This window comes from Eurypyga helias, unplaced genomic scaffold, assembly GCF_000690775.1.
Source record: "Eurypyga helias isolate BGI_N326 unplaced genomic scaffold, ASM69077v1 scaffold6167, whole genome shotgun sequence".
Taxonomy (NCBI): domain Eukaryota; kingdom Metazoa; phylum Chordata; class Aves; order Eurypygiformes; family Eurypygidae; genus Eurypyga; species Eurypyga helias.
Genome location: NW_010262197.1, coordinates 1 through 13,555, shown reverse-complemented (window position 1 = coordinate 13,555; position 13,555 = coordinate 1). Strand labels below are relative to the sequence as shown.

The following is a 13,555-nucleotide window of genomic DNA, read 5'->3' as shown; positions in this document are numbered from 1 at the left end:
CTTGGCTTTGGGTCTGGATGAGTTCTGGCTGCAGCATCCCAAGAGAGAGACAAGAGGAATGATGGAGCTTTTGTCTCTCAGCAGTATAGGGACTGGTCAGGGGTTGAAGCTGCTCCTTGCCCGTCTTTAGAGCAGTGTCACAGCTGTTCCTTGGGAGTGCAAAGGGCCCTTATGCCAGCGGAAGGGTCCCCAGAGCAGGGGGCTACCTTCACAGGTGCTCCTTTTCTGCACAGTACCCGTTAGGCTGGATGACTGGTTGGGCTGTCTGCTCAGGAGTAAAGGGAAGAAACAGTGTCACAACCCACGATCAGGCGTGCTGATGAGCTTATTTTGGAGTGAACAAAGTGCAAGTTGGTTCGAATTCTCCAAGTTTTAGCTAGCAAAAGGCTGGTTTGAGTATGGAATTAGGCAAGTCCTTTCAGAGCACTGAAATGTAAGCAGTGATTGCGCTCAGCTTTGAACAGGGACGAAACATTTATGTTTTTTTTCTTGACAGTTATTATGGCTGTAATTGTGCTAATGTTAAGATGCTATATATTTATAGTAAACTGGTACCTTTCACCCCTTTTTCAAAGCAGCTTAATATTTCAAGGATAAAGGTTATTATTAGGAATGTTATGATTTGAGATGCTAACAGCAGGTATAGTGGGCTTATAGTTGTGCCCCATTGAAGTCTTAAGCTCTAGGGATTTAAATAGCCATGATCTGGCTTCTATGAGATTTATTAGTTATTGTGGGTGTTCTGTTCTCACTTTTCACTTGATCGTGTGGCCTGATCGGAAGGTCACAATCCCCAAAGTGGGGGGAATTGCTGGGGTTTGACAAGATCTGAGTGAGTTGCAAGGTAGAGCTCAGGACAGCAGTAGCTGGGAACTGCGCTTCTGATTCAGAGAAGTCACAAGCAGATATATGGGATAAACATGATTTGTCTGAATGTAATTAATGTCTCGGGTTGTGCTTTTATTATTCTGATTATGTTTTTCTGGAAAACAACAAAAGCGTATTCACTTTCCTCCTCTCAGAAATGGCAGCATTACTCATAATGATGTTAACTTCCACCACGCCAATTACACAGAGCTCTCCTGGTTCATTATAGCAATGATTACACATAGGATTTTTTTTTTCCTTGTGAAAAATCTGTCATTGACAGAGGAGTAATGATGCCTGTATGTTGCTTAAGTATTGCTCGGTCAGAGATATGTGAGATGTCCTCATAATTTTGGGGAGAAAGACAGCTGGTATTCTGGCCTGCTGTTAGTGTTCCCATGTTTCTGAAGTTTGGGGTTTTTTTTAAGTTTGACTTCAGGAAGCATTCCAGACCACAGCACTGCCTGACTGTTATTTTTCATGCATCCCTGTTCTGGCAGAGGATAAAGTGGAATGAAATATATAAAATGCCATCTAATTTTTCTTTTGTCCTTTAATTCACGCACACGTGCTCTTTCTGTGCGTTTATCAGTGTGCGCAAAACGCCTATATTTGCAAGATAATAGCGTGTGTAAGGATTAGGAAGTCGTATTGAAACTCTGTAAAGGAAAGGAGAGCAGGGGGAGAATCCTTCCTGCTACCGAGGAGCCATCTATTGGATAAAACCCATAACTGAACCAAGCATCCATGAAACTGCGGAGGATAACACAATTTGTTATTAGTCACTGGGTAGCTGAAAATAATCCTTTCCTTCCCAATGCTGCTTTCACCTATTGCGTCAGAAACCTACACCCCTTGCTGCACACAAGGGGAGACTCAGATGTAGGGGCGATTTATGTACCATAGGTAACAGCCAGTCTAATACAGCCGAAGATCCAGCATAAACCCTAATGTAGGGCGCAGGTGTGATCACGAACAGATAAGCCAGCAGTAGGATTGCCTGCCAGCAGTGGAAAGCAGTTGCTCAGAGAAGTAATGGGAAAGACAAGTGTTTTTATATATTGTTAATAAAGAATATAAATAACATTAACTGTACTTTTTTGTAACAGCACAGCATTTACATCAGTCTCACAGCCATAATTAGTTTAGTTAAAAATGATATTTTTTTAGTTACCCAGAATTACATAAGGCCATCAAAAAACAAATAATGAGGTGTTCCTGCCCTCAAAACATATGCAATCTATATGTAATATGGTGCAGAAAGACAGGATCTTGACCAAACCATGGGGAGAGATGAGGGAGGACAGGATGTGAGCAGTAAATTCCCACGATGGCCCCGAAACATCCTGATGGGTCTTCGAAGTGAGTGGTGGGGCTTTGCAAGTATGTTAAAGAGAGCATTATGGGGCAGGAAGAACAGAGGATAAAGAAGCAATAATGAGATTCTTGTGCATTTTCTTGCATGTCAGGCAACTGCTAAAACCAGAACTGATTATTAATCAGGAGTTAAACATAAGCAAATACAATTTATAATCTGTGGCAAATAGAAAAGGAACAGAGGGCTGCCTGCAACGGCAGCCTTTAGTCAGCAATTTGAGTCAGCAGAGGGTCAAGCTTCTGGGTGTCAGACACTTAGCCTAAAACACTCCCTTCCTGCATCCTCCCTTCCTCCTGCCAGCAGTGGAGGGCGAGTGTCCGATGGATTGTGGGGAGGCCAGATAAGCTTGGGGGGGGAATGTGTGCATACAGTGTGCAGCAGGGTGGTCAGCTTGCTGCTGGTTTGGGAGATAGTGGCAGTTCCACATACTGGCATGCATGGGGGGGGCGGGTAGCCCAAGCCCTTACTTCTTCTCCAGTGCCCAGTTGTTTCTTCTCTCTTACTGTATTTGCCCACTCTGTATTCCGATAACCTCACTCCTCCACCTCCAAACAGCAAAACATGTGGGGAAGGAGCAGCTCAGCTACTGCACACACAAATCCAGTATTTATTGTTTGTACTCTGATGCTGTTACTAGAGTGCTGTTATCCTAAATGTTTTGCAAATACGGACTAGGGAGGCTGCAGTTCACTATTACTTGCTACCAGTGTCTCTTGCTCCCTGTGATACAGGGATGGGGAGAGCTGGATGAAACTCTATCCATTGCCTTTTGGGCTGTTTTCGAGCCTTCCCTGCATGTGTGTGTGATGGAAGGAGCTGTGTGGTCATATTGTTGTGCTGTGCTCTGGGCTGAGGCTGCCAGCCCAGCGCGGCAGAGATGCCAACCGGCTGCCACGGTGTGTCTGACACTTGTTTGCCATTGGACTGAATTTCACAGAGAAACTTAGTGCTTCTCTTAGACATCCGGCTCATTCTGCTCAGCCTGGTATTGGAGGGAAACTCCCCAGAGTCAATGGTCAGTTTGTTAGGAGTGTAAATGGACCAGGCTGCAGGTAGTCCTTTGGTTTTACACTGAAGAACTACTGGAAGGGTTTTCAGCTCTAGTCAAGACATAGATTTCTCTGTGGGCCCACATAATTAATGAAACAATCAATTAGGTGTGTGCCTTATTTTCTCTCTCCCATAATTGTAGGATCTCTTCATCTTACGTATCACTTTAGCCGAGTTAGGCCCCTGGCTAGGATCTTTGCAGCTCACAGGTCTACACACTTAACGTTGACACCAGCCTCCTGCTACAAGAGCCACAAAGAGCTGTGTTAAGCTTGTCTCACCTAGAAACAGTTCTTTGCTCTCTCTCTCCATTCACTGACATTTAGATCTGAAATTCAAATTTATTTTCATCCCTGGACTGCGTGGGAACATCTTGAGAAGGTGGCTGTTGTCTTTCAAGATGTGAGCCCTCTAGTGCCACTTGCAGCAGCTTAAGCTGAAGGGAGATGGATCCCTAACAAAATTTTGGTTTTAAGAATTCCCCTCAGCTTTATTTTCAGGTCAAATTAGGCTTGCCCATGCCTCTGTAGCTTATTAATGCTCTTAATTTAACTTTGCATTTTAAAGGTCAGAAAACTGCAAAATTCTTGAGGAAGAAACCAGCAGTACCCGAGCGCTCTTCTCCCTCACCTCATAAACAGAAACACTACCACGTGAAAATAGTTTTGTATTTTTGAGCAGTATGATTTTTCTGTTATCCGCATGCTTTACTAAAGGCCTAGCAAAGCGAGAAAGAGAAGCACAGGTTGTGGAGCATCAGACATGGGTGTAGCTGGGTGAAATCTAATGACCTGCACTATCTGCAGTGACTAACTGAAAGGGAAACCTCTCCAGCGACAAAAATGGTTCCGTGCTGGGGCGGACTGCCTGGGGAGGCTGTGGGAAGCTGGAGCTTGGCTGGGATTTTAAGAACAGGTTAGACAAACAGCTGTCAGTGTTAGTTTGGCTGATGTTGCCTCATGGCAAGGGGATGGAGTAGATAACTTTCTGAGTTCCTTCCAGGCCTCTTTCCCCTATGTGATGGTGCTTTTGCCTTAAACTCTTTGTCTGTGTAAATCTGTTTTCATCCTAGTTCTTAAAGGGTTTTCTGAGATCATCATTAGCTTTTCCTCACGGGGTTTTATAAGATTTGATGTGTGTTGTACCGATTTTACAGATGGAGAAGCTGCATCAGTTACAACTGTGTTTTAAAGGCAAAAAAGGGAGTGCAGCTTTAAGCACACCAGCCTCTGGTGGAGGTCAGTGCTTTAAGCAGTAATTCATATTGGCCACTCTGCAGATTTAGTGGCAAACTCAGCCAATAAAATCCATGTCAAACTTGAATTTACAATTACTCTTGGTTTTTTGCTTTTATTTTTTTTAAAGGAACATTGGTCACATATAGAAGATATGTTTTGTTACCGTGTTTAATGCTTTCCATACTCAGGTGTTTTCATCAGTTTACTGACATTTCTGTCCCTTCTCGGCCCGCTCAGTGTTTCATGCAGCATTTTTGCAACTCTATTGTAGGGACACTTATTTTTTTCCTTTCAAATAGAAAGCAAAGTCATTGCTGTGGTTTCTGACATCAAATCCAGTTTCACTGAATACCCACAGTGCTCCCTCATTGCTCTGAACTACTGCTAGAAACTTGCATAGGAGTTTCTTGATGATAATATATGAAAATATCAGAACAATAACAACAAGGTTACACAAAATCTTCTCAAGTCTGGGTTTTCACTACAAATGTTAAGATGAGGCCAGGCTGGGAAAAGGCTGCTGCACTTTCCAAGTGAGCACTCAGTGACCATTCTTTTTTTGCTTTAAACTTACTCCGGTTTTTAATATAAGTTATATTGCTCTGGAAGACGTGCCTGCCCTCAGACATTCGGCCCATCTACAACAAAAACATCACGGTGGTCTCACCAGCCGATGTTAACAAATGCAAACAAGAGAGTTTTTTCTGCCAGACTGAAAGCCTCCCAGCCCCTCGAACGCTGGCCGTGCTCCGCAGTTCAACAGACTCTAGGTCCTCCCAGAGCTGGCCATCACCCGTGAGAGCACCATGCCCTCAACCTTCAGAGGCACAAATTTGAGGGTTGTCAGCTCTGGCCTCCCAGTTAATTCCAGCTTCTGGGTTCAAGCAGAAGGCAAAAGGACCAGCTCTCTGAAATGTTTTGGGCCTGGGTGTATTGGCAGACAGATGCTTTTTTTGCCATTTCACTGAGAAACCAAAATGAAACCTGCAAATCTTAGGAAGAGGTTGAATTTGATCCTTTCAAAGCAGTTTGGCAAAGTGATAGTTTTAGTGGGACTGTATTTTGTGCTGCTTTTTCAAAAGGATCTGGGTAGCTACTGCAGAGCTTCAGGGTGACACAGGTTTGTCCGCCCAAGAAGATGGTTGCTAATCAAACTTACAAAAAGTGACCTGGATATAAGTTAATATAGCAGTGTTTGTACAAGGATGTAGGAAACTGAAATAATGTGAGGTGTGAGCTTTTACCTGTGAGAAAACGACTCTGAAGCTTAGCTTCTGCTTTTTTGAGCTGCCATCAGAGCATTTGAGAAAGGCTAGGTGGGTCTGCACAGTTTATTGTGAGTGGTATAATATTAGCAGCACCATATTTGTATGACTTTTGCACCACAGCAGGAGCTTTACAGAATACCAACCAATTATGTCTCATCCAGTTTGATTCCTTGATTCATCTTTGAGTTGCTTTTTGTAGTTTTGGGCTCTTTTGCACTCAAAATGGGGAGCTGAACTATCAGTTCGGTGCACAAATTGAGTGTAGTTTGCAGATAACCCAACAGAAATCACAGCATTAATAACAAAAATTCTAGCTGATAGACATTTGGTAGTTCTCCTTAAGTAATTTCCGACTTCACCTTGCAGAGATGTTGAATGGCTCAATCTCTCTCCCAAAAGCATAACCCAGGGGTCCCCTGAATCCCCAAAGCAGCAGTGAGTTTGCCAAAAGGTCAGCCAGTATGTCAATCTCCGATATGAAAACAGTGTTCCCTGTTTAGAGTGGGAAGAGCTGAAGACATCCCCTTCCCCCCAGGACCCTCTCCTCCGGTGAGGAAAGTCATGATGCATCACGCATGTGAGCGTTGTATCTCCCTTCTTCTGACAGCTGCAAAACTTAAAAGCGGTGATTTGAGGAGGGGTGATAGATACTATTGGATTGGCCTTCCCCAGCACAGCACTCATCTCTCCTTCCAGTGTGTAGCACACAGCTCGTTACGGTTCCGTGCAGAATGATTTCTCTGCATGGCCAGGTGATGTTTAAGGAGACTAATGAGAGAAATGATACGGCCCAGAACACCGGTGTCAGGAAATATATTGCAAGGTGTCTGTCTCGGGGAAGCTGAAAGCGGGGCTTGTCGTATTATATATTTCAAAGGGGATGTCTGTGTCACCACCAAGTTAGACATGCGCCCTGTCCCACACTGCATTCAAATTAGATTTTTCTTTTTTCAAATAGCAGATTTCTTTCAATTTTCATTGGCTTAATGATAAGCTCTGCGTTGCACGAGGGGCAAAACGCGAGTCCATCGCATCGGCATACCGTTCTTTTGAAGCAGGAACTTGTTTCTGAGGCCATTGTAACATAACTGTGGAAGTGTCAGAGGACAGGAGAGAGGCTATTATGGGCTTCTGCTTTCTGAGAGGAAAATCAAACAAACGTCCTCGATGGAAAAAGGAAGCCAGCAGCTGTATATGATGACCAGAGAATGTTTTTGTGCAGTGACACTGTCAGTACCTCGTCTGCTGTCAAACTGGAAAAAACACCTTTTTTTTTTTTTTTTCCCTCTTTCCTTCCCCTGCTGTCAACCTAAGTGGAGAAAACCCCTGTGAATTTCCATGAGATACCTTTTCCTCATTTCCAGCACTTAACAATCCAATTATATTTGGTGTTATGCTAGTGTTTGCTTCTATTGCCATTGTAAGGTTTTTGAGTCAGAGTGATTTTTCTATCCTGATGGTGCGGAAGAAAAATATGTTTCATTATGACTGGTTATAACCCTGGAAATCTTTTCTCTCGCTTGGGTTGATGACGATTTTTTATGTTGCATTCTATACCGATGCCTAAAGTGAAGTAGAATGAACCATAAGGAAGAGAAGCTTTGCTAAAATATAGCTTCTTCCACTGTGTAGAATTATCTTGAAAAAAGCTTGCATCTTTCTAATTTTATGGTTTTTTTTCCCCACTGTTATTCAAGTTGTTTTTTACAAATGAATGTTCTTTTTGTAAGGATTGTTTATGAAGCCATTGCTCTTAGCAACCCCTGCTCACCTGTGAGCAAATTACATGGCACAGATAAGGCAGCTACTGTTTCTCGATAGGGTGACCTCATAAACAGATTCTGTAGCAAGACAAGCTTTTAAATTCCTAACCAAATATATTATGCGAGTAATAAAAAGAGCTCCTCAAAATGGCCACAGAGGCATTTCAGAGCACATTCCTGGGAATATTCACTTGTGCTAGCATTCATTAAGTATGCTTTCAGCAAAAATTCTCATGAATGAAATTTTATTCACAAGTCATTACGATTATTACTTTACTGTCATAGCCATAACCAGATGCTCTGTATGGGGCCGAGACCTGATTTTGTGTAAGGCTGGAGAAACATCTTATAGGGTCTCCGGAGAGTGTATTGTCTAAATATAAGACCAGACTCAACTAACAGCTCATGGCTGGGAACTGCAAACCCTCAGAGAGCAATGGGTTTGTTTACAAGAAAATTCACAGCTAGAGAAGATGAATGCAGAACTACACCAAGTGTTGTATCATTCCAACTGTATTATGTTACAGTGTTACAATGCCACTGCCTAAGAACCTAATCATACATTCTTATATTATAAAGGTAGTTTAGGTGAGGATGACTGCTCTTGTGGATATAGGGGAATATCTCTACAGATGCAGTTCATTACTATACTGGACTAGTTTATCCATATGCTAACGAACACACTGGAATGGAACTGTTGGGGGAGGGGTGTGTTTCATTATTTAACCAGTGCCCTAACTGAAATATGTGTATGAGGATAATCCCTGAAGTGTAGGCTGTGCCAAAGGGTGGGACTCTCAGTTGTGCAAAGCATGGACTCCCAGAAAGTAAATAAAGCCCTTCCTCGAAAAGTGAAATGAGAGTTTTGGCTATGCACAGCTGAAGTATCCGTGAAGTCTTGTTTCCTCCAGTCTAGAGGAAGATAAAAGAGCAGAGGTATCCTATCACACTGGAGGAGGGTGACTGTGGCAGGGCAGTCGCAACTTTTGGCTTGCTGTATTAGGAATGAGACCAAGGAAGCATGGCCGATTTGGATATGGAAATTGTGTCCAAGTCTCGGCACAAAGAAGTATTTTCAGAGCTGGAGCTCATTCACTGAGCGCAATGTGTATAATCCTGTTTTGTGTGCCTTCACATGGGGAAAAGCACGTATTCTGTGCCTTGGAGGTGATGCAGTTTGACTGGCCAGTTAGTAGCATCCTTCAGCATCCAGTGACTGATGCTGGCTGCTCTCTGGAGCATTGATTCTGGGTGCACCAGGGTGCAGGATGCACTGTGGTCATGGGTACAAAGTGCATGATGTAGGTGTGCAAAATGAAAAGGTTCTGTGGTGTGGATGGAAGGAGCTGCTAAAGAGGCAGTGTGTTCATCCCTTGTATTACTCAAACCCCAAAATGACCGTTCCCCTCTGCATCTAGATCAGTCAGAACAGCTTGCTGGCAGCAGAGCTAAGCACAAGACACTAAGTATTTCTCCTCTTTTATTGTCTCACTGCTCTCTTTTCCCATGTCATGTGGAAAAAAAAATCTGATTAAGTCCTTTGACATTTACAATTAATTAGTCCTTCCTTACTCTTATCTTGTTTGCCTGTCCTTTTTGTTGGATTTTCCTTTTTCTACTTTCTCTCTCAATCATCAGATCCAAGAAATCATTCAAATGATTTCTTTTTAACAGATAAATGCAGGTTTACGGCATTTTCTTCTTGTGAAGAAAGACTTGGTCCCTTCTTTTGTCCATCCCAGTGCACAAGTTGTCATGTTCTGGCACTGCAGTCACTTCTAAGTCCTTGAGCTATCATGTATTCTGTTGGTATTTGAGGAATTGAAAATCAATCACATAGCCTTATGGCTCAGGTTCAGCACAATTCTATTATGCTCACTCCCAAAAGTCAATTCAAACCTTTTGGGTTATATTTCAAAGCCTAATCAAGCTTGCTGTCCAGACTATTTTGGAGTCAACTCACTCTTGTCCATAGGTCTGTTTATTAGAGTTTTTCTGTCAGAAACTAGTGTGAAAGAAAGCAGTTTTCATAACAGTAGAATCATTCAGTGGGCATTTTTCAAAGACAAGCCACCCAAACAGATTTTATGGTACAGGAATGCTTACTGTTGTAATGTGTTTCTGCAAATATGTTTTTTAAAAAAAAATTAGATTAAAATGCTGTGTTGGCACAAGTGTTCATAACTGTACTTTCTCATAAAAAGATACAGCAGTTTGTCGAGATTGGTTTCTGGTCCTGGTTTGTTAAGCTGGCATAGAAATTATTGTAGATGCAACCCTAAACCTGGATGGCGACTTTCATGCTTTGGACCATGTGAACAAAGGAGGGTGGTGCCTCCAAGCTGATGGACCAACTCCTCCAAGCATGAGTTGTGCCACCTCCACTTGGCACATCCACATGGGACCGTGCACTGACTGTGTCAATCCCCTTACTTCCATCAAGTGACAAGAACTCACTCTGAGGATGAAAGGAGCTCTGTGTGGACGTGGCCATTAGCAAACCTCCGTGAAAATATGTATCTGTTATGCATCGGGGGCAAATCAGTGTCATCCCTCTGGGAAGAAAGCAGTGGCTGGCTCTTCGTGATGGCGTTTCTGGTCTCCTCGGTCTGTGTAAGGCTGATGGCCATTCTCTGGGAGCCAAGTAGGCAGTATAAATACAAAACAGCTCTCTCCTTCCGTTCCCCATGGGTGAAGGCATTGCTGTGTGACACGTTCTTTGTGCTTCTTCTCATCCTGTGTTCTGCAGAGGCGCAGAGATTTTCTCCAGTGGATGCTTGACTCCCGCGACTCAGCTGACTCCCTGGCAGCCGGGTGTTATGATGTGATGAGTCCATCTGCCTCTTCCAGACAGAACGAGCCGCTTCATGCTGGCAGGGCCCCATCTGAAAAGGTTCAGAAGACGTTAACAGAGGATGAGATAGCAGGCCAAGCTTTCCTGTTCCTGATCGCTGGGTACGAGACCACCACTAGCACGCTGTCCTTTGCCACGTACTTGCTAGCCACCAACCCAGACTGCCAGGAGAAGGTGCTTCAGGAGGTGGATGAATTCTCAGCAAAACACGTGAGTACAGTGTGCTGGTGTGGAGCTTCGGGCAGGGACCACAGCAACGTGAATGTTGCCTTGCCACTGTGGCACCTGCAGACTCCTATTTGTCTCAGTTATGTACACTTACATTAACATTTTGTTAAGATTTTCAGCCCAAAATCCAAAATTAATCTATATTGTTTAGGGGTTTTTTGGAAACTATTAAATAATGTCACTTTACAGCAACTGAAGAGGTGGCCCAGAAACTGTGTGTCATAATGAAAGCTTAACCTTTACAAAATATCTTGCATTATTGAAATAAACCAGTTGTGGCCGGCCTCTAAAACTACACATTTCTATTTTTTCCCCTCTTGTCTGGATCCTTTTACTGGTTTTGTGGTCAATTTTATTTACTGATCTTTGTAAGGACATAAGCAGCGTTCCTACAAACTATAAACCGCAAAGTTTTGCTTTAAATGGTCATACTTAATTTTTTTTTTTCAGCAGAGTGTATGTGTATGCTTCAAAAAAAATCACAGTAACTAATTCTCTTATACTGTGTTCACGTTACTTCTCCTTCACTGTCCATACTTACCAAGGGCATTTTTGTTTCCTGGATAACCGTCGACAGTATTTTGTGTGTCTGGCAGACCGTGCCTCAGCCATTCTTCCACCCTACACTCTGCACAAGTTGTTACGAGAATTCAGATTGAGGGTCTTTTTCTTTTCAGGAATGCTTTTATAATGGATCACAAGGCTAACAGGGATAAAATGACACTAGGCATGGCTGTCCTGCAGGATTTTTCGCTGCTGGATTTGCATGCTGAAAGCCTTAACTGTACAGTTTTGGGAGTTTCATACTTTTTATGCATTCCATCCTCTGTGTTGTACTTACAGAACAAGAAGAGAGTTGTATAATTTTCTGCTTTGCTGATAATAGAAAATTCTTGACTATGCAAAGTGTGCCCATTCAAAAGCTACCATTTCCCTCCTTTTACGTGTGCAAACATTAAAGCTGGGATTTGTGTACAGACAAAATGTCTTCTTTTCTCTTGCATGGTGTTTCTCTGTCTAAGGTTGCTTTTGCTGTGAGGTGCAGGTGGATGACAGCAGTGGAGGGTTAGGACTGCGCAATCTGATCCACAGAGCTTTTCCTCGGTGCATGATTCATACCTCTGGTGTGATTGAACTCAACCCAATGAACCTGTGGATGTGTTATGTTCTAACCTATAGGGCTTGGGTTATAGTCTTTGGTTATTGGCTCTACAACACTCCGGCTGGAGCATATTTACTTGTTTCATTCAAATACAGCAGACCTTAATTATGTCTTTGTGTCCAGTTAGTTCAACTGCCTTCCTTAAGGTCTGCAAAGATGTGAAGGTGCAACTTGGCCCAGAGTATTTGCAGTTTACTGGTTAATACTGGTGGCAGGTTTGCACATAGAAACCCCTATTTTTCAGCCCCAAGGAAAATGCAGTTCATTTTCTCACCAGTTCCTGAAAACTGACAGCCTAAGAAACCACAGTGAAACTGCTGGGAGAGGTATCCAGTGGGATAGGTATGCGATGTCATTCGTAACTGTCTGTAGATGGGGATGTGAATGAGTAAACTTTTCCATGTAAGCACACAGGAAGCTAATTGCAAGCAGTCACCTAGGGGGACCACGTATATGGCTACGTCTGCGTTAACAAGTAGCGTGCTTCCATAGACGCACATCTGTCGTCTAGCACAGTTGGTGGTGAGGACCGTTGGGTGTGCACTGTGCACTCCTCAGGAGTTTATTTTGGGTTAGTTTGAGTCTGGCCCTGTGTCCCAAATTCTCCTCAGCAGTTGGACCGGTCTTCTGGTTTAGTTCTGGTTAAAGGAGCCTTTGCTGTGCACTTGGGGACCGCCGTGTGAACCAGTGCAAGAGACTTGCATGTGAGTGTGCTCCTGATCCAAGCTAGAGAGCTAAATGGGCTCTACGTTGCATATGGTCCCTCTGAAATGTCACTCACTAGTGTATTTCAAAAACAATCCAATTCAAACACACAGTGCTTGACTCTCTTTGTTCTCTAACAGAAATGTTTTGCTAATAATTTCAGCATTTGCAGTATCCAGGAGAAGTGATGGAGCTAGGGACACTCATGGCAGAGAAGTTAAAACTTGGTGTAGAGAGATGGCACTCAAGATGAAATGGGTGATTTTTGCAGGTCAGCACTGTACACAGTCTCTGTGGTGCCTCAGCCCAAACTGGTGTCCTCATCCCAAACCATGCTGTCCCATGTCATATATTGATTGGAAGCACATTTCAAATCACTTCCCCATACTTCACTAGTTTTTGGGTTTAGCTTTAGATGATGCATATGTGGCTGTTTGGCCAAGGAGAAGCGGGAGAGAAGGGTAACTATTCATCTGCTGTCCTTGATACCCAGGAATTCAGAGATCTAATCTGTGCAGCCCCATCCTTCAAGAGTTTTCCTACTATAAACAGTTCATGATTCGGGGAGAGGAGCGGGCAATGCACTGCTCAAGGAGCCCATCCCAGAATAAGGAAAAGAGTGCAGCAGTTTGGTCCCCTTAGTAACTGTAATTAACTACTTTTAGCCTAGAAAATAAGATCTATGTGAGCAGTTTGCAAGTTACGGGAGCAGAAGCTATTTTAAACCTGGGAAAATATAGCTGCTGTGTTCAGTTGTCATGCAAAGGAGAGGAAGGGAGGGAGCATAGCAGCTACAGGCTCATGGCTAGTTATCAAGTCAGTTGCTAAGAAATTTGATTAGGTTGTTGCTTGTGCTCAGCACATCAGCTTTGCTCTTATCAAGGTGCTTTGAAATTTTCCAAAAGGAAGGGTTTTAGAAGGCCAAAACATGGGGAATGGCACAGCCAGGTTGTTTTGACAGGTGGTGGAAGACTGCTTTGATTTGCAGATATGCAAGTGTTAAACACAGTACCCTCTTCAGCCAAATTTTTATATATATATA

At 43.2% G+C, this 13,555-nt stretch overlaps 1 protein-coding gene across 1 annotated transcript in view; it reads left to right on the top strand.

The window, feature by feature from the left end:
• Positions 1-10,628, top strand: part of TBXAS1 (thromboxane A synthase 1 (platelet)) — a gene marked incomplete at its 3' end in the record, with an annotated part of 110,095 nt that extends 99,467 nt beyond the window's left edge. The window contains exon 9 of the mRNA XM_010155610.1: positions 10,314-10,628. Within this exon, the coding sequence (XP_010153912.1) occupies positions 10,314-10,628 (315 nt within the window). The remainder of the gene's footprint in view (positions 1-10,313) is intronic.
• Between the last annotated feature and the right edge of the window lie 2,927 nt (positions 10,629-13,555).